This window comes from Micromys minutus, assembly GCF_963924665.1.
Source record: "Micromys minutus genome assembly, chromosome: 22".
Classification (NCBI taxonomy): Eukaryota; Metazoa; Chordata; class Mammalia; order Rodentia; family Muridae; genus Micromys; species Micromys minutus.
This window is the reverse complement of record NC_137957.1, coordinates 923,701-942,234: the sequence shown is the minus strand read 5'-3', so window position 1 is coordinate 942,234 and position 18,534 is coordinate 923,701. Positions and strand designations below refer to the sequence as shown.

The 18,534-nt window shown below is 53.4% G+C and overlaps 2 protein-coding genes across 4 annotated transcripts; one reads left to right on the top strand and one right to left on the bottom strand.

Moving 5' to 3' along the window:
- The first annotated feature begins 467 nt into the window (after positions 1-467).
- DAPK3 (death associated protein kinase 3) lies at positions 468-9,886 on the top strand. 2 transcript variants are annotated; one of them, XM_080935526.1, is made up of 9 exons: positions 468-567; positions 1,430-1,514; positions 6,645-7,005; positions 7,080-7,209; positions 7,295-7,343; positions 7,513-7,539; positions 8,128-8,280; positions 8,729-8,774; positions 8,859-9,886. In XM_080935526.1, exons 2-9 carry the CDS (start codon positions 1,453-1,455, stop codon positions 9,375-9,377), a joined length of 1,347 nt encoding a protein of 448 aa, XP_080791652.1. In that variant the 5' UTR covers positions 468-567; positions 1,430-1,452; the 3' UTR covers positions 9,378-9,886. The 2 variants fall into 2 exon arrangements, with proteins under 2 accessions (XP_080791652.1, XP_080791651.1); XM_080935525.1 differs by having other exon boundaries at positions 8,729-9,886.
- Positions 9,887-14,614: 4,728 nt separating this feature from the next.
- NMRK2 (nicotinamide riboside kinase 2) lies at positions 14,615-17,695 on the bottom strand. Of its 2 annotated transcripts, none has more exons than XM_080936031.1 (7): positions 17,505-17,695; positions 16,377-16,467; positions 16,016-16,064; positions 15,716-15,872; positions 15,466-15,537; positions 15,048-15,151; positions 14,615-14,880 (listed from the first exon to the last, which is right to left on the bottom strand). In XM_080936031.1, the coding sequence occupies exons 1-7, from the start codon at positions 17,528-17,530 to the stop codon at positions 14,795-14,797; spliced, it is 585 nt and encodes a 194-aa protein (XP_080792157.1). In that variant the 5' UTR covers positions 17,531-17,695; the 3' UTR covers positions 14,615-14,794. The 2 variants fall into 2 exon arrangements, with proteins under 2 accessions (XP_080792157.1, XP_080792156.1); XM_080936030.1 differs by having other exon boundaries at positions 15,048-15,154; positions 17,505-17,692.
- Positions 17,696-18,534: the final 839 nt, after the last annotated feature.

The following is an 18,534-nucleotide window of genomic DNA, read 5'->3' as shown; positions in this document are numbered from 1 at the left end:
TGAACCGACTCTATCCTGTGCTGTGCGCCCTTTTCTGGGCACCTCTAATTTATAGCATTTTTAAAGTATGTCTTGCTCGTTATGATCCTCAATCACTCTTGATACCCTGTGTCTGGATAAATTTTATTCCAAATTTACCCATTTTCCAAGTTTCCGGCCTACTTCCAGGGGTCTGGAAATCTTACCACACGCGGCTCCAGGTCATTGGCCTTCAGCCTCACTTGCGTTAGCCAATCATGAAAGCAAAGAGACGTCTGTCCTGTGATGTACTTCCTTGGGGCGGTGTCGAGGGCTCCATCCCGCCAATGAGCACTGGAGTCTGGCCTAGCCTCCGGTGGTGATGCAATTGCTCAACGTCCTTTTCCGTCGATAGGTCGGGTGCTAACCAATGAGTGGGGACATTCCGTTTCCGGGTAGAGACTTGATCCAGTGAGCGCTGGCTTCTTGGCTTTGCGGGGGCGTGTCACTGCACCGTCGGCGCATGCGTAGGTGACCCTGCAGTATTTGCGCCGAAGGCTCTCGCGGGGGCCTCGCTGGCACCGGGCGGGGACTCGTGGGTTGAGGACGGTACGAATGGGCTGGGGACGGGACTATGTGTCGGGACCCAGGGGACACACGGCGAGGGCAGGAGCGATGGGAGGAGGTCTGCGAGGAGCATGGCTCTCTCCGGACGCTCCGACCTCCAGGGGTAGACCTCTAGGACCCGCACCGCAGCTGAGCATGCGTCTTGTTTCCGGAGACACCTCTGAGTTCCGGGGTGCGGGTGGGCGTGATTGACAGGCGAGGAAGCTAGCTAGGAACCCCAAGAGCCAGACGCTATGGAAGAGTGTTGAGCGTAAAGAACCCCACGCTGAGTTGGAACTCTGGTTAATCCTCCTGCCCCAACGTCCTGAGTGCTGCTAGGGTAAAGGGCACATGCCACTATATTCTGTGTTTTATGGCTTTGTATATATGTACTGCTTGAGAGATGTTCTGTTTCTTTTAGTTATACTCAAATTTTCTGTAATACTATATAGTTATGCTGTATTTCTGTGAGGGATGTTGCAGTGCCTGTAGGTACCTGAGGTGCAGGAGTTACAGGTACTAGTGAGCCAACTAATATGGGCACTGGGAACCAAACTCGGGTGCTGTGCAAGAACAGCACCCACTCTTGCCATGTGAGCCGTCTCTCTCCAGTCGCGTACATTGGTTTCGTGGAACCATGCTGGCTTGTAATATTTGAGCATGCCGTCGAATGCCTATCCTTATAGCCCTCCCCTCCCCTGTGCTGGGTTGTCAGGTTTGCTCTACCATAACCAAATTGTAGGTCGGGGCTTTAGATGACCAAAGAAAATCTGGAGCAGGGGCATTGGATGTCATATATGCTGGGGGAACCTCTTGGAAGAAGTCAGATTCCTGATAGACATTTTCTTTGTCCTCTGTTCCCCAGAACCCTGCAGAAGGTCAGCCACCATGTCCACGTTCAGGCAGGAGGACGTTGAGGACCATTATGAGATGGGAGAGGAGCTTGGCAGGTGAGTGGTGTGATGGTTGGTGTCGGTGCCTCTGCCTCTGCCCTTCCTGTCTTCTGTCTTGAAGCAGTGGCACCATCTGAGCTTCAGATTCCCAGATGGCAGTGGACCTGAGTTCCTTTTCTCCCATGTCCTCTGTGAGCTGAAGGGAGAGACGTGGAGACTTCTGGACATTGCCCCTGAGCCAGGAAAGTGGCTGAGAACATTGTATGCTTTGGATTTTTCTGAGTGTTTTTTTTTTACCCCTGTGAGACAGTCTCATTAACTGGCTGGTCTGGAACTTGCTAATCACAGAGATCCTCCTGCCTCAGCTTCACAAGTGCTGGAGCTAAGGGATTGTACCCCCTCTACCCTCCACCTCCATCTTGGTTGATTTTTTTTTTTCCTTTTTTTATTTTGAGACAAGGTTTCATGTACCCAAGGTTGGCCTTGAACTTCTTTTATGTAATTATTATGCATGTGGGTTTCCGGGACTGAACCCTTGTCATCTCTGACAGCCCTGGGTGTTGTGTCCCACCACACTGTATAACGTTTTCCTTTAGTTCTGTACATAGTATGCTCCTACCCTGGTGTCTCCCCAGTGGGTGGATGGTTCAGGGAACCATTTTCTGTTGGTGTTTCTTGAGAAAGCCAGATTCTCTTTCTAGGCCAGTTTTCATGCCTCTATGCTTTGGAACCCCTCCCTCCTACCCCTCCCACCTCCTCACCCCAGGCCCTTCTTTCTAAGGGGCTTCAGACCTTATTTGGTGAGTTCTGGCCTGGCCCGCCCTATGATGTCACCTCCATGGAATGTAAATAGCCCTTCTCAGTAGAAGGCAGGCTGGAAAGTCTTCCTGCCTAGTGACCCTGAGCCACTTCCTTTTGGAGTTTCCCTCTCCAGTCCCCCCAGACCTCCCAGCTAAACTGGGGGGGGACCTAGTAGCAGCTTCAGCAGTCCCTGGGCATATCTGTTCTCTCTGCGTACACGGCTCAGGCTGTGGGTGTCTGTTACCCCAGTAGGGCTCCAGCTGTGTTGTGTGCTGGTCACATCTCTGAGCCTGCCGCTAAGGAAGAAGTGGGGACATCCCATGCCAGGAATATGAGACCCAGACTGAAAAATAAGATGGGGGACTGGAGAGACGGCTCAGTCACGCTTTGAGGGTGATTCCGGGATCGTGAGCATCCATAAGCAAATGGGGGTGCATTTGTGGGTTACCCATGCATGCATCCTGTGTAACTTTCTAAAGTGTTTATGGTGCCTGGGGCCTGCTTGCTGTCTGGATCTCTGCTTTTATTTTTTTCTAAAATAGATATTTTTATTTTACAGTGTTCTGTTACATGTAAGCTTGCAGGCCAGAAGAGGGCATCAGACCCCATCACAGATGGCTGTGAGCCACCATGTGGTTGCTGGGAACTGAACTCAGGACCTCTGGAAGAGCAGTCAGTGCTCTAACCACTGAGCCACATCTTCAGCCCCTATTTTTAATTTTTAATTAATTTATTTGTTATTTTGTTTTTGTTTTTCAAGACAGGGTCTGTGGTGTGCGTGTGTGTGTGTGTGTGTGTGTGTGTGTGTGTGTAGACTAGGATGGTCTGGAACTCCTGCTTCTGCCTCCCAAGTCCTGGAATTGAAGTCATGCACCACCACCACCAGTCAGCTTCTTTGTTAATTTTTTTAAAGATAATTTTGTAATGAAATTTATGTTGTATCTGTCATTATAATTGGTCCTAATAGCTTCCACCAGCTTAGTCAGAGCACCCTTGTCTTCTGAGTTAACCTGTGTGAAGGCAACAGTGGTGCATGTCTTCCTGTGGACCAGGCACCCCAGCCTGGCCTTTCCCTTGATGATGCAGTAGGGCACTCCCATCTTTCGACACAGGGCAGGCAGGAAAACCATCAGCTCAATGGGTCTACATCATGGGCAATCACCAGCAGCTGAGCCTTCTTGTTCTCCACCAAGGTGGTGACTGTATTGACTCCTGCTTGGACAGCTGGTCTTTTAGTTGGGACGTCCCCTTTGCCAGCAGCTTTCTTCTCAGCACGGGCCAGTAGCCTTTGCTTCTTCTCTTGTCTCTGGCCCGTACTTGTGCGTAAGCTTAAGCAGCTGGGTAGCTGTTTGCCTGTCCAGAGCTGGGTGAACTGGTTAATGGCAGGAGGTACTCTGAGCCGCTTATAGAAGATGGTTCTTTGCAGCTGCAGCCTGATGTAGTGGGGCCATTTGAGAAAGCGTTAGATCTCTTTTGGGTTGGTTATCCTGCCCAATGCTGAAGTTCTTTGGCTTTTTCTCAATCAAAGGATTGACCACCTTTTTGGCCTCCTGCTTCTTGCTAATGGTGGGGGAAGAGCCACCTTTTTCCCCTTGGCCTTCTTTCCTCTGGGCGTCTTGCTCGGCTGGAGGAGAGAGCGTAGTTGTTAATTTTTAAGAGACATTTGTTGTATGTGTGTGTGTAACAGGTCAGAGGGTGGCTTGAGGGTCCCAGGTGTACGAGCAGGTGAAGTCAGGGCTGCTGTCCCATGTCCGTCAGTCCTTACCTTCTCAGCTCCAGCATCCTTGTCTGCCAGATAAGCAGGCATGGTGGGTGGGCAGCCTGTAGTCCCAGGAGTGAGGGGGTAGACACAGGAGGACCGTGAGTTCAGGGTCATCCTCAGCTATACAGGGAGTGAATTCAAGGCCAGCCTGGGCTGCTTGAGACCCTGCCAGAAGAATAAATCTGATGATAGTTCAGGGCAAAATATTCACGCTACAAATTGGATGCCCTTAGAGTCTGTCTCAGCAACACACCCAAGAGACCAAGGCACACCCGGGGTGCTGCTGTGAAGATACCTTGGTTGCTTCAGCATAGTGGCTGGGAGCTAAGGACAGTGGAGGAGGGGAGGCTGAGGGCTGCGTCGCACCTGCCGTGGCCCTGCCACCTAGCCCACCCTTGAGTAGCCATGAATATGGTCATTCCTGGCAGACAGACAGACAGACAGACAGGATGGACACTGTCATAGCACACATGTGGGCTGGCATTGGTCATTGCTAAGGTGAGGTGTGCTGCTCATCTGGGTTCTTGATGGTTGTGGGGCCTTTGAGCTATTGAGTCCGAGGGCTGGGACAAATGTGGGACACGCACCCCAGCACTGGAGAATCACAGTGCTGGGCACTGGGCGGGACCTGCCTGCCTGTGAAGCTCCAGCTGTTGCTTCTCTGTGTGGCAGTGGCCAAATACTGTCCTTGGCTGAGGTGGGATGAGGTAAGGATGGTGCCTCACAGGGCCATTGCATAGGTGCAGCCCTTACAGGCATTGCCGAATGAAGCCAGGTTAGTACGCATTGGAGATCATGTCCCTTGGACCTCTCTGTGACCCTGTCCCCCAATGAGCTACTGAAGTCAGTCCGGTGTCGGGGTGGTGACTCCGTGGGTATGTTGCTGTATCTGTCGAGGGGACCTGATGAGTGAGCCATTGGGTTACTTGAGTCCTGGGTCACAGGTCAGGTTCCAGCCCCTTTCCCCCAGGTGCACTCCCGTCTGCATACCGCCAAACCCTCACTGCAGATAGCAGGTTTTCAGGAACAGCCAGATGGGCTTTTTGTTTGTTGGTTGGTTTTGTTGTGGTTTTGAGGCACTGCTTTTTTGAGAACTCGATATGTAGACCAGGCTGGCCTTGAACCCACAGAGATCCTCCCTCCTGTGAATACATACTCGGAAACTAGGCGTGGTTCTCAGTTCTCTCCTCCCACTTTGTGGTTATCAGTGTTGCTGCTTTCAGCCACTGAGCCACCTCATCAGCTCCTCACTACACGAGGCAGTGTCTCATGTAGCCAAGGATGACCTGAACTTCTGATCCTTCTGCCTGCCTCCACTTCCCTAGTTCTAGGCTGAGAGGCACACTCAGTTTCCTAAAACATTTATGTTTAAAAAAATTATTTATTATATATACAGTATTCTGCCTGCATGTATGCCTACATGCCAGAAGAAGGCATTGGATCCCATTACAGATGGTTGTGAGCCACCATGTGGTTGCTGGGATTTGAACTCGGGACCTCTGGAAGAGCAATCAATGCTCTTAACCAATGAGCCATCTCTCCAGTGCAAGTATTTATGTTTGAAGTTCTGGGAAAGCTGTTGTCCCAGCTGCTGTGAGAGCCTGGGTTAGGAAGGGGAGGACTCCCTCTAATACACACACACACACACACACACACACCACGCACTGTGGCCAGGCTTTTTGTCTCATTCTAAACACAAAAGAGCCAACAGCCAAACGAGTGTGACCACAGCCTCTGCCTTCCCAGCCCTCAGGAGGCAGGGGTCAATAAAACCAAGGCTTGCCCAGGATGTGTGGTAAGGTTTGGCTGTTGAGAAGTCTTGTCACTAAAACTGGTTGTATGCAGGTCTATTCCTGGGCAAGGTTGAATCAACTTACTCCAGATAGGGAGCCAATATGGAGGACCAAGGCAAGAAACCACCAAAGTCCAGTAGTGAATTTGTTGGGATTATTTATAGGAAGAGATGTGGCTCAGACAGTTGTATCACCAAGGCACACCCCAGCATGAGTGACAGCTCAGAAACCTGGGGCCCCAGGGCAAACTGTACAGCCTGTGGGCAGTTCTACCATGGTTATCCTCCCCAGGCAGCCTGGCTAGTCTCAGTCAGTCTGAGTCCTTACTGTTTATGTGGGTTTTTTTTTTTTTTTTTTTTTTTTTTTTTTTTTTTTTTTTTTTTTGGTTTTGTTTGTTTTTATATTGGGAGAGGGTGGTACATTTGCTTCAGGGGCTTCCTGAAATTGCTGAGATGTTCGCTGTTTCCACAAGCTTTGTTCTACAAGAAGATGGGCCTACACAGCCTTCCGGCTTGAATTGAGATGCTCCTGTCTCTGCTCCTGTATTAAAGGCATGGTCATCGTGCCTGTGTGAGGAATACCATTTTTATGTCTTTTTTGTTTTTGAGACAGGGCGTCTTACTGAACCTGGAGCTCGCCACAATGGCTGGGCTCCCTCAGGGACCTTATTCTCTCTCAGCACTGGGGTTAACCACACCTGGCTTTTCTTGGCTCTTTGGGTGGTTCTGCTGTTGTGGGAAACCTGGGGGACAAGTGCACAGGGGGACAGGCTGGGTACAGAGTCCTGGCTTTCTCTGCGTCTGCGGCTCTTAACTATCTCTTCCCCCGCAGTGGTCAGTTTGCCATCGTGCGCAAGTGCCAGCAGAAGGGCACCGGCATGGAGTATGCGGCCAAGTTCATCAAGAAACGACGCCTGCCGTCTAGCCGGCGCGGTGTGAGCCGGGAGGAGATCGAGCGCGAGGTGAGCATCCTGCGCGAGATCCGTCACCCCAACATCATCACGCTGCACGATGTGTTCGAGAACAAGACAGATGTGGTGCTGATCCTGGAGCTGGTGTCCGGTGGCGAGCTCTTTGACTTCCTGGCCGAGAAGGAATCGCTGACAGAGGATGAGGCCACACAGTTCCTCAAGCAGATCCTCGACGGTGTCCACTACCTGCACTCCAAGCGCATCGCGCACTTTGACTTGAAGGTGGTGCGCATTCAAGGGGGTTGGGAGGGAGGGTCGGGGGTAACCAAGGGTCACCCCCTCATGACATCCCACAGCCCGAGAACATCATGCTGCTGGACAAGCACGCGGCCAGCCCGCGCATCAAGCTCATCGACTTTGGCATTGCGCACAGGATCGAGGCAGGCAGCGAGTTCAAGAACATCTTTGGCACACCCGAGTTTGTTGGTGAGGGGCAGGTGTGGGTACCACCCAGTAGGGTAGGTCCTGCCCGGCCTTGGCCTGACCTGCGTCTACAATCCTGTCTCCACAGCCCCGGAGATCGTAAACTATGAGCCGCTTGGCCTGGAGGCCGACATGTGGTGAGTGCCCTGCCCCCGTTCTCAGCCCCCAACCTGTCAGTCACACGGGACCCTGAGGTTCTGCTGTCCTGGCTTTAGCCCAGTAATCAACACTGACCGCACTCTGTAGCATGGGGCCCTGTGGAGTGCTGCCATGGCCATCCTGACTGGACTTTCTGCCCCCTTATAGGAGCATCGGTGTCATCACCTACATCCTGTGAGTGCCTGAGGGGTTCAGACTGTATCTGCTAGAGACGGGGGATCAGGGCTGGCACTGCTGCAGATGCACCGGAAGGATAGCTGGAGTCAGGCTGCCCCGGAACACTGGCCACGCCCCTCGCTCCCTCACTGTGTGTCCCAGGCCCCACCCCTGACCACCAACTCACTGAGGAATTCTATGCTGTGGCTTGTTCTCAGCCCCTCAGTGAAGATTGTTGACCCTGTTGTAGGGTTCGCCCACCCTCTTCCTTAGAGATGTCCCCTTCTCAGGGGGCAAGTGTGCTAAAGAGGCAAGGATACTGGGAGATGTCCCAGTTTGCCTTCTATTGTGATAAAACCAAACCCAGCGCCAGTAGGAGAGCAGAGGCAGGAACCTGCTCAACCTGTTGGTTTTCTTGGGAGTGTTTGTGCTCTAGACTGGCATGGCTCACAGTGACCACAGCCTGCTCACCTCAGTCATCAACACCCCACAGGCCCATCTGAAGCAGGCAGACCGAATTGAGATCCTTATCCCCAGATAACCATTGGAGGGGTGTGGGGTGTCGGTTCCCATCAGCTGACCCCTCCCTGGTTTGCCTTCTTGCAGCCTGAGCGGGGCGTCCCCATTCCTGGGGGAGACCAAGCAGGAGACGCTGACAAACATCTCGGCAGTGAACTATGACTTTGATGAGGAGTACTTCAGCAGCACCAGCGAGCTGGCCAAGGACTTCATCCGAAGGCTGCTGGTCAAAGACCCCAAGTAGGCGGACCATGGTGGCAGCCTCAGAAGCTGGCCACACCAGTTTAAGTTTTTTGGGTCATTTGTATTTTCGAAGCAGGGTCTTTGTAACCCAGGCTGCCTCAGCCTCCTGGGTACTGGGTGCCTGGTTCACCACCAGTCTTTACACCCTCCGTGGCCAACTGAGCCGGGACCTCTGGGCACAAGTGACCACAAATCTTAAAACCCCAAACAAGTAGTAACCACTGCTCTTAGAACCTAACCAGGGTAGTGGAGAAAGCCTACCCCAGGGCAGGGCAGTAGGGGCTTTAGGGGTGATAGGGCTATACAGCTTGTCTGGCTTCTACATACATTTGGATGGGACACTTGTGGAAGGCTGGGGTCATGCCTGACCTATGCTGCCCTGATGGGGGTCATGCGGGGGCCCTTGGGTGCAGTCACCAGAGCGCTGACCCGCCCCACCCCGCAGGAAGAGAATGACCATCGCACAGAGTCTGGAGCATTCCTGGATCAAGGTGAGGCCTCGGGACCCCGGGATCGAGCTGGCGGGCAGGAGGGCTGTCGGCGTGGCTCCCCTGCCGCAGCTCTGCTCCTCACAGGTGCGCAGGCGCGAAGACGGAGCCCGGAAGCCAGAACGACGCCGGCTGCGCGCGGCGCGGCTGCGCGAATACAGTCTCAAGTCGCATTCGAGCATGCCGCGCAACACGAGCTACGCCAGCTTCGAGCGCTTTTCACGCGTGCTGGAGGATGTGGCGGCCGCGGAGCAGGGGCTGCGCGAGCTGCAGCGGGGCCGGCGGCAGTGCCGGGAGCGCGTATGCGCGCTGCGCATGGCTGCCGAGCAGCGGGAGGCGCGCTGCCGCGACGGGAGCGCGGGGCTAGGCCGCGACCTGCGACGCCTGCGCACGGAGCTGGGGCGCACCGAGGCTCTGCGCACGCGCGCGCAGGAGGAGACTCGGGCGGCGCTGTTGGGCGCCGGGGGCCTGAAGCGTCGCCTGTGTCGCCTGGAGAACCGCTACGACGCCCTAGCGGCGCAGGTGGCTGCCGAGGTGCAGTTCGTGCGGGACCTGGTGCGAGCACTGGAACAGGAGCGGCTGCAGGCTGAGTGCGGCGTGCGCTAGTCTGTGGCATCCCCAGACCCGGGCCCACTCCCAGAATAAAGCTACTTTTCACGCACTGCCGCGAGTTTTTCCACATCCCGCAGGGAGGGTGGGAGCGAACAGTCCTACGATACGTGCTTGCACAAGCTGCCGAGGGTTTCCCTGGAGATCATGGCTGTGCCACTTCACACATCACCCACAGTTCACAGGCAGACATGAGAGGTTGAAGTGGTAAAGCTGAAGTCCAGTGGGGGCCCGCAGCATCACACAGCTCGGGAAAAGGACACATCGCCGGGGTGGGGGGACCTGAAGGACAGTGTTAGGTAAGAGATAAACAGTATGCGTCTGTCGTCCCAGTTTGTGAGGTTGAGGCAGTTGACATCATCTTCCCCCAGGAAGAGTTAAAGCCTCCGGCTGAGTCCTGCCTGATCTATCCCCGGGGCTTTTGTGTAAGGGGCTCTCCACCGGCGCCATACACAGGCCACAGCAGGGAGCCAGGGGCTGTCCCAGAGTCAGAGAGCTGGCTGCCCTCCCTGAGTCCCACACCCTTCCCCACCCTCTACCACCTGTAGGTAGGTCCAGATTCGGGGATGACACCTTCCGCTGTCTGTGTGAACACAGTGCACGGGCAAAGTTCGTAGGGAAGCCAGTTGGGATGACACGGGCCTGGGGAGGCAGATCTGTGAATTAAAAGCCAACCAGGGCTTCAAGGAGAAACCCATGTCTCAAAAAAAATAAAGCTGTCGCCGTAGGTCCTTTCACAGGCTTTCCTGATAAGCCCAGGTTTTTACAAAAACTACGGTGCGCCGCCCTGCGTCACCCCCACCCCACCTCCTCCACAGCCAGCGACAGGTGCTCGCAGACTGAGCCCAGTCATGTTCACCGTCGCTCTTGACCATACTCGGGCAAGAAGCTCCCTCACTATTAATAACCTGGCAGGGAGCCGGCGCGCTGTCTATAAAGCCAAGCTCGCCAACCCCAAGCGGCTCCTTCAACCCCTGAGATCTTAAAAGTAAGTACGCCAACCATCTCCCCTCCTTGGTCTTCACCCAGGCTTCCTGCGGCAGTAATGGCCCCAAAAGTCAAAAGAATTGTGTTAAAACGAAGGATGAGAAGCACAGACCCTGCTGTTCCCAGAGCTTGTGCGACAGCGGGCAGGAGGAGCTGTCATCTAACGGTGCAGAGCCAGGGACACCCACTCTATCCAAGTGCCCCCAAGAATGCATGTGTGTCTTGGTGTGGGTGGTGAATAGCTGGGGGACGCCGCCTGTCCCCACCCCAGTTCTCTCGGATGAGCAGCTCCCGGGACCTCTCTGTAGTTCAAACACCATCCTTTTCTTTCTTTCTTTCTTTCTTTCTTTTTTTTTCTTTTTTCTTTTTTTCTTTTTTTTTTTTTGAGATAGGGTCTCTGTAGCCCCTCCCCCAGGCTGTCCTGGAACTTGATTTATCAAGGCTGACCCTGAACTCAGAGATATTCTCCTGTCTCTGCCTCCTAGTGCTGGGATCAAAGGCATGCACCACAAATCCTAGCTAAAGGGATTTTGTGGCTGTCCCACATGCATAAACCCAAGGTGTGTCCCCAAATTCCACCTGACCCTCTTGCAGCAGACCTACTCTTGGTGTCTGGAGAGTCACGGGGATGAGAAGTTTGTTTCCAGATAACTTGCAGTCACTAAGAGTCACTTGTCACTCGGGTGGATTTGGGTGCTGAGGGCAGGATGGGTAACCTGGAGACACTGCTGGTGGTTTCTGTTTCCTGTCAGCCCCTCCCCTCTGGCCTTGGCTGGTCTTCCAGTTAGTTTCCAGGATACCCACTGTCCTCCCTGGCCCTTGGGGACCTGTCTTCTGGAGAACAGTGACCTTTGCAGGTGACAGTGTTGGACCAGGTGGGGCCCTGGGGTCTAAGTGCTGACTGAGGGTTCTGCTGAGTGCTGGCTGATGTCTCCAACAGGTGTCAGAGTGCCGGCCGGCCAGGGCGGGGAGGGCTGCCGTCACTCAGCTCCAGGTCCTGAGCAAACCATCACCTCAGTCTCTGAGTATGGTTATTAGGATTTGGGCTGTGTGGGTTTTGGTGAGGTCACAGTACTAGGGCTGGGTGTGGGGCAGGGCACTTGGGTCTACTTAACTAGGAGAGTCAACAAGAAAAGCTGAGAATCTGGCTGGGTGGGTAAAGTATTTGCCTAGCATGTGTGAGGACTGTGGTTTGAATCCTTAGGACTCAACTCAGGTCCAGCAACTTCTGTATGGAGTCGGGAAATCCAGCCAGACAGGGGACCTTATGCTTGGTGAGGTCTTGGGGATGCGATTGCTGAGGGTCAGCCATGAGGCCCCACTCCTGGCTCTGGGACTAGCCAGTGCCCCAGTCAGCACAGTGATCCATACTGGAGACCAAGGAGCCTTGAACTCATTTTGTGGGGATGTTTGGCTGGGGGTTCTGTGTGTTCTGTGTGAGGTGTTCTGGGCTCTCGAGGGGGCTGAGTAGTGTCCCTGCCTCCACCCACTCTGTGGCTCTTCCAATGTGACACTTGTCTCCAGACACCACCCAGGACCTTCACAAGGACACAGCCACCAACCTGAGTTTTGCTTGTTTGTTGAGACAGGATCTCATGTAGCCCAGGCTAGCTTCCAACTCACTATGTAGACACAGATGACCTTGAAATTTGGATCCTCCTGTCTCCACCTCTGAGTGAGTGCTGGGTTGGTAGATATGTCAGAATACCTAGCCCGAACCCACCTTTTTATGGCAGACCTTGGACAAGGAACTCGATTTCCCCTAAGCCTCAGCTTCCTCAGTCATGTAGAGGAGTTCATTTCCTGACTGTTCCTCTGGACATCACATGGTGTTTTGTGTCTGCCCCGCACCGTTGCTCCCTCAGGAGCCTGGTTCTGTCTGAGTGGGTGACAGGAGAGACACATGTCACTAACAGACACCAGCAGAGGCCTCGGGCTGGCCAGCCCGCTAGGACAAGGTTGGGGCATGGAACCCTCTGTCACTCTGGAAAGATTGTGAGGGGCTTTTCCCGGATGTCAGGGACCAAAGATGGCTGAATTGGGAGGGCTGCCCAGTAAGGCTCTGCTTAGCAGCAGGAGACCCACCAAACTGGGTGGGAAACCTGTGTTTGCTGAGTCGTCCTGAGCCTCTGGTCTCTACAGATGTGGGAAGAGCACCATCGAGACACAGGTGAACCCTCCTGGTGAGCTGAAGATGGGGATCCCAGAGGACATGGGAGGTTTGGAGAGACTAAACGAGTCTCAGATTACATTAGTGTGCACATGTGTGTAGAGAGAGGTCAGAGGATACTGTGTAGGAATGGTTCCCTCTTCCCACAACATGGGCCTTGCAGATGGAACTTGAGTCGTCAGGATTGGCAGCAAGCCCTTTGTTTTTATGTGTTTTTTCCCATTAGGTATATAAATATTTTGCCTGCATTTTTGTCTATGCACCACAGGTGTACAGTACCCACAGAGGCCAGAAAGGAGCAACAGATGTCCCCTGGAGCTGGAGTTACAAGTGCATGTGAGCCACCATGAGGGTGTCAGGGACTGTCCTCTGTAAGAGCAGTCAGCGCTGTAACCATTAAGCTACCCTTTCAGCCCCTAGTTCATTCTTTACTCTATGAATCATGTCGAGCACCTGAGTGGCCAGGCATTGGCTACCCTGAGGTCACCTCCCTCATGTCCCTGTCTCATGCTGAACTATTTTGGGGGCTGTGACCAGCAGATGAATCTGACCACAGTTGTGCCTGGGACAAAGGCTGGAGTTTGGCCAGCAGGATATCCGCTGCAGAGGCACAGAGATTTCAGCTTCTGCCTAACCTTGAAGCTGCAACCCTTCAGGGAAGCTCCTTGTGTTGTTCACATGACTTCTGCAGCTGAGGAGATGTCTGCATTGCTACCTGTCACAGCACAAGGCAAGTCTCACAATATTGATTGGGGCAGCATGACAAGAGAAACAGAAATGAACACAGCAGTTCAAGACCAACCTGAGGTACAGGAGCCCCTGTTCCAAACCAAAGTAAAACACCCTTAAGTTTGAAGTCTGTAAAATTCAAGTGTTGAAAATGAATTTCAAGACCCAGGCATTGATGATGTATGCCTTTAACCCCGCACTCTGGAGGCAGAGGCAGGCAGATCTCTGAGTTCAATGCCAGAGTGAGTTCCAGGACAACCAGGGCTACACAGAGAAACACCATCTCAGGGGAAAAAGAAAGGAAAGGAAAAAAGGAAACAGGTTTTATAGTTTATTTTATTATTTTATGTAGGGGGAGGAGCCAATACTAAAATTTGGTTCCCTAATTGATTCTTGATTTGTTCAATAAAGAAGGCAGAAGCCAGTTGGTTCAGGTAAAAAAAAAAAAAAAAAAAAAAAAAAAAAAAAAAAAAAGCATGTTTTTGAAATTACACTCAGCAATTTGATTTTCAAAGTCTCATGTAGACAAGGAGAATTCAGACTTCTTATTTACAAAGCATTGCTACTCAGCCACCTACCAATCCACCCACGCACGCACCCACACACCCACCCATCCATCCACCCACCCACGCACTCACCCACCCACCCAGCCAGCCAGCCACCCACCAACCATAGCATTTTTCTTTATGTAATTTGGCTTCTGTCATTGCAATTCCACAGATGGCCATGAGGTGTCACCCTCATTCCAAAGAATAAGATCTCTGCAACCCAGTTCCTTCCCCCACCCCACATCTACATTTCAGCACCACCAAAATGCTCTGAGCCTCACTTTTTCCTTTTATGAAGTCCACACAAGTAATAAAACATCACACAGAGGTTGTGCCTGTGGCTCAGGAGGTGTGTGTTTGTGTGGGAGAGTAGACAGATGTGCTTGCTGGGTTGCAGGATGAGCAGCATGTGTTATGTGTGTGTTTAGGAGATTCCAAATAACCCTACAAACTGAGACTTGATTTTGGTCCTCAGAATGGGGTAGAGGAGAGCTCATATGAGAGAAGGAAGGTCTCAGGATTCCATCAGGAATTCTCTAGAATCCTATCCTTTGTAGGCAGAGAAGCAATTCTGGTTGGACATGCTACCTTAATGTGTGACCTTGAATACCACAGGCGATCTCTCTGTACCTGTCTACATTAGGATAGATGTTTTTCCTCCATACCCAAGTTCACGGGAAATGTCTCCTTTAGGGAAACTGAGGCACATCAACAAGGTTACCCACAGGTGGAAGCTGTCAGAGGCCACAGGGTGCCTGAGGGAGTTTTGATTCATCTGCTCACAGAGATCATACAGGACACTGGGTTAAAAACAGTCCACTTTAATACTGGGGTGCTATAAAGTCTCAAGGCATCTGTGCTTACTGCATGTGTACGGGAACACGCGCTCCCATGCACAGTTTCCCTGTAGACGAAGAGCCATTGCATTCATCTAGAAACTCTTGGGCCCCGCTGTCCTGTGTCTGCAACCCTGGGTCTTGCTAGGATGCGTTAAGCAGTCTGTTTTGAACATCCTCCAGAACTTGACGAACAAGTCCCTCACGAGACTTCATGCCATCTAAATAGACTGAAACCGGAAAAGGTCTGGATCAGAGCTGGTCCAGGTGGGGAGGGCGGTGTGGACTCTCTTAGGACAGGAAAGAGCAGCAAGAGAGCCTGGGGTGTGATTCAGCAGGGGGTGGGGAAGCCGGGGGGGGGGGGGAAGCATAGGCAGAGCCTCGTTCTGATACTTACCCACTTCCACTCGGGCCTGCTCCATCTCCCGTTTATACTTCTGGTACATGGGCCACACGTGACCATCAAAGAGCCCAGGAGGATCAGGAACCATGTAAGTACGGCTGCTGTGGAGAGAAAGGAGCGCCAGGCCTGTCAAATTGGTGCTCATGGCAGACCGTCAGTAATCGGGGTGGAGGACTAGACTCTAGGCAAAGTCTATGGCTGTGGGACCCCCAGCTTCCATGTTTTTCCCACCATTGAGCATGAGACGTCTGGGGAAGGGTGTGTGTGTGTGTGTGTGTGTGTGTGTGTGTGTGTCCAGGCCCGGGATTCTGGGCTTCTGCGACAGAGGAGGGGTCACCATGGAGCCCACTGCCTGTGACTGGCTGGCTCAGGGAGGAGCCTGTGACCCCCCCACATGCCCATGGCACCCCACCTTCTCCTCCTCTTGCATTCCTCATATGGCACGGTCAGGAAGTAGCGCTGGCTGTACAAGTCCACCAGGGGCCTGGCCAGGGAGTGAGGGACAGGGTCAGCTGGTGTCCCTGCGGCACCCCCATGTCTCTCCCACTCCCATGGTGTAAACCCACACAGAGCACTTGGCAATGCTCAGGCGCACACAGCTGGGTGGGTACAGTAAGCCTGAGGCTCTGAAGGTAGTTGGGCCTTGGCAGAGCGATGCTTACTTGTAACTGTACAGCAGGAAACCCTCGAGGAGGAGTATGTGGGTGTCCGAGGCACCCGGCTGCAGGCTGACGCCGTGAGCGCGCGCAAACTTGTGTGGATCCTTCATCCAGGCCTGCACCGTGCTGAGCATGGCCTCCATGTCCAGGGACTCAAGCACTAGTGGGACAGACACGGGGTTCAGAGCGGGACCCGCACCCACAGGTGCAGTGGGGCAGCCACAGGTGCAGTGGGGCAGCCACAGGTGCAGTGGGGCAGCCACAGGTGCAGTGGGGCAGCCAGGGCAGGGTCACTGCTCTTACCGTCCCACTGTTTGAAGCCGTCCTCCCCGACTGCTATTTGGTCCTGGGGCTGAAACACAGGACCCCAAGGCCTGGGCTCAGATCTGCGCCAGCCCAGCCCACTTCACCGCCCTAGGGTGGAGGTTGGGCAGACTCCCCGCACAGCACCTGCCATACCTCCCTCTGAGCCCATTGCACAGAAGGAAAAGGAGAGGTCCAAGAGGTCTCGGGTAAAAACATTCCAACATGGTGAGGCCAGCAGCCCCCCTCCATCAGTTTGAAAGAGTTCCCTGGCGTAGGGGATTGATTCCCTTGGGCACAAGCAGGGCTAATGAGGACGCCATACCCCGTATTCTCCCCACCCAGCATCCCAGATAGCCACCTTGAAGAAGTCATCTTGGTGGATCACGCAGCAGTTGGGCAGAGCTTTGAGGAGGCTGTTGGTCAGGGTGGTCTTCCCACCGTTGGTCACGCTGGAAGGGTGGAGAGTGTGAAGCGGTGAGGAGATGCCAGCGCCCACTCCCGAGCACCTAACAGAACTCCCCTCACCATCTCTCCATGGGGGCGGCCAGGCCCATCCGAGTGGACAGGTGGTGGTGGTGGTGGTGTGTGTGTATGTGTGTGTGTGTGTGCATGCATGTTTATGCACAGTGACTACCCATAATCCCAGAGCTGAGAAGACAGAACAGACATGAGTTCAAAGGCAGCCTGGGCAACTTAGTGAAGCCCTGACTCAAGACAAAGTGAAAATTAGGCAGTGAGTGGTCAGGTAGAGCCCCTCCCAGAATGTCCTGAGTGGCTGGGGGTATGGCTCAGGGGTGGAGTGCCTGTCTTAGGGAGGCCAGGGCAGTAGGTCCCAGCATTCTGGTTCTTAGGGTGACTCAGGTCATCCTCAGTCATTCTAGAGATATTGTCCTCTGCCCTAAGTTGCCTGCTGCCTCTGCGCTGACAGCAGCCCCTGAGGTAACCAGTAAGCAGAACTGACAGTAACGAGGGTCCTTAGGAAAAGGCGGAGCTTAGGCATTGGGGCTAAGACGGGAGGGTCTTCATGTTTGGGCTAGCATGGGCTACAAAGTGAGCTAAAGGCCAGCCTGTGTGACTGCCAGCCCACTTAAAAACAAGAACTAAACAGGGCCAGGCCAGGAGCTCTGTTCTGAGGGCTTGCTCTGTGTGCCCAAGGCCCTGGACTCACCCTGATGCTTTCAGAATTAACACACACACACACACACACACACACACCTCTGGGATTTATCTTGTTCAGAGACAGTTCAGTCTCTGTACATTTGTCCTCCATCCCCACAAGGCTGGTCCCCAAGTTTTCAGCATTGCCTCTCCAGTATCTTCCTGCTGATCTTTAAAATAATGAATGTAGGTGCAGTGGGAACGTCCCTGTCCCCTCTGTGGTCACCAAGCCCACACATTCCTCATGCCAACAGACTTGGGCTGCCGGCACTCTCTTCCCAGGGCCTCAGGACCTTTTCCCTCCCACACTCCAGGCCCTGGAGCTCACCCTCCAATGCCCACGATGAGTTTCATTCTGGGGACGGAAGCGTTGGCTGGTCCTGTGGTGGCCGCACAGCCCAGCTGCCTGTGATGTCCAGTGTGCGACTCCGGCAAGTCCCAGCTTCATTAACAAAGCTGTAGAGCATTTATAGGTTTGGACAGCCTGGAGGCCACCCCGGGGGAAGAGGCCCCCCAAGCACTTTCGATGGCGGGGTGAGGGGGATGGGGTGGAGCACCTGTTTCATAGGCTGCAAATAGCTTCTGTAGCCTTTTGCCTAAAAAAGTCACGAGCCAGAGGGACAGAGGGACAGCAGCCAACTTCTAGCCTGTGCCCCTGTGTCTGCCTCCCCTCTCCCTCCTCTTCCCTCCCTCACTCCCTCCCTCCCCTCCCTAGTCACACCTTTCTATCTTTAAAAATATCTGCCAGGGTTTATGTCCCTGGCTTGACCCTGACATTGAGACTGGTTTGTATGAGGCCAAGAAAAAGCACTCTCTCCATCTCTCCTCCTTTGCTTCTCTCCTCCTCCCCCTCCCCCTGGCCCCAGCTCAGCCTTGCCAGGAAATTTCTCTTCCAGAAGTGTCACGGCTGAGGTGGGTTTAGGCTCTGGATGGTGAATCACAAGACAGCTTTGCTCTGATGACCAGGCCTGGCTACAAAATCCTTTTAGAGTGACCCTGTCATTGTGAGCCCACCATGTGACCAGAGTCACTGAGGTCAGACTCAGGGGTTGGGCGTTGTTCCCCTCTGTGTTGGTGAGAAGAAATGTTCTGTGTGTGTGCCTGTGTGTCTGTCTGTATGTTTATATGTACATATGTATGTGTGTATATATGTATAAATTTGTGTTTGTATGTGCATGCATGTACATGTATCTGTGTTTGTGTATGTGTGTATGTGTATGTGTGTGTTTGTGGGTGCAGCCATGTAAGGAGGCCAGAGGTCAATGTCAGGTGTCTTCTGGGTCTAATTGGTCTCAAACTTGCTATGTAGACCAGGTTAGCCTGCCTCTGCTTCCTGCTTCTGGGACTAAAGGCATGTA

What these genes read in the sequence shown, in the direction of transcription:
- DAPK3 (XM_080935525.1), top strand. Translation starts at nt 1,453, where the DNA reads ATGTCCACGTTCAGGCAGGAGGACGTTGAGGACCATTATGAGATGGGA. An exon ending in ATGGGAGAGGAGCTTGGCAG is followed by an intron (nt 1,515 to 6,644) that starts GTGAGTGGTGTG and finishes CTTCCCCCGCAG; the next exon opens with TGGTCAGTTTGCCATCGTGC. An exon ending in CTGCTGGTCAAAGACCCCAA is followed by an intron (nt 8,281 to 8,728) that starts GTAGGCGGACCA and finishes CCCACCCCGCAG; the next exon opens with GAAGAGAATGACCATCGCAC.
- NMRK2 (XM_080936030.1), bottom strand. Translation starts at nt 17,530, where the DNA reads ATGAAACTCATCGTGGGCATTGGAGG. An exon ending in TTCCTGCTGTACAGTTACAA is followed by an intron (nt 15,538 to 15,715) that starts GTAAGCATCGCT and finishes CTCCCTGGCCAG; the next exon opens with GCCCCTGGTGGACTTGTACA. An exon ending in GAATGCAAGAGGAGGAGAAG is followed by an intron (nt 15,155 to 15,465) that starts GTGGGGTGCCAT and finishes TTCTCTCCACAG; the next exon opens with CAGCCGTACTTACATGGTTC.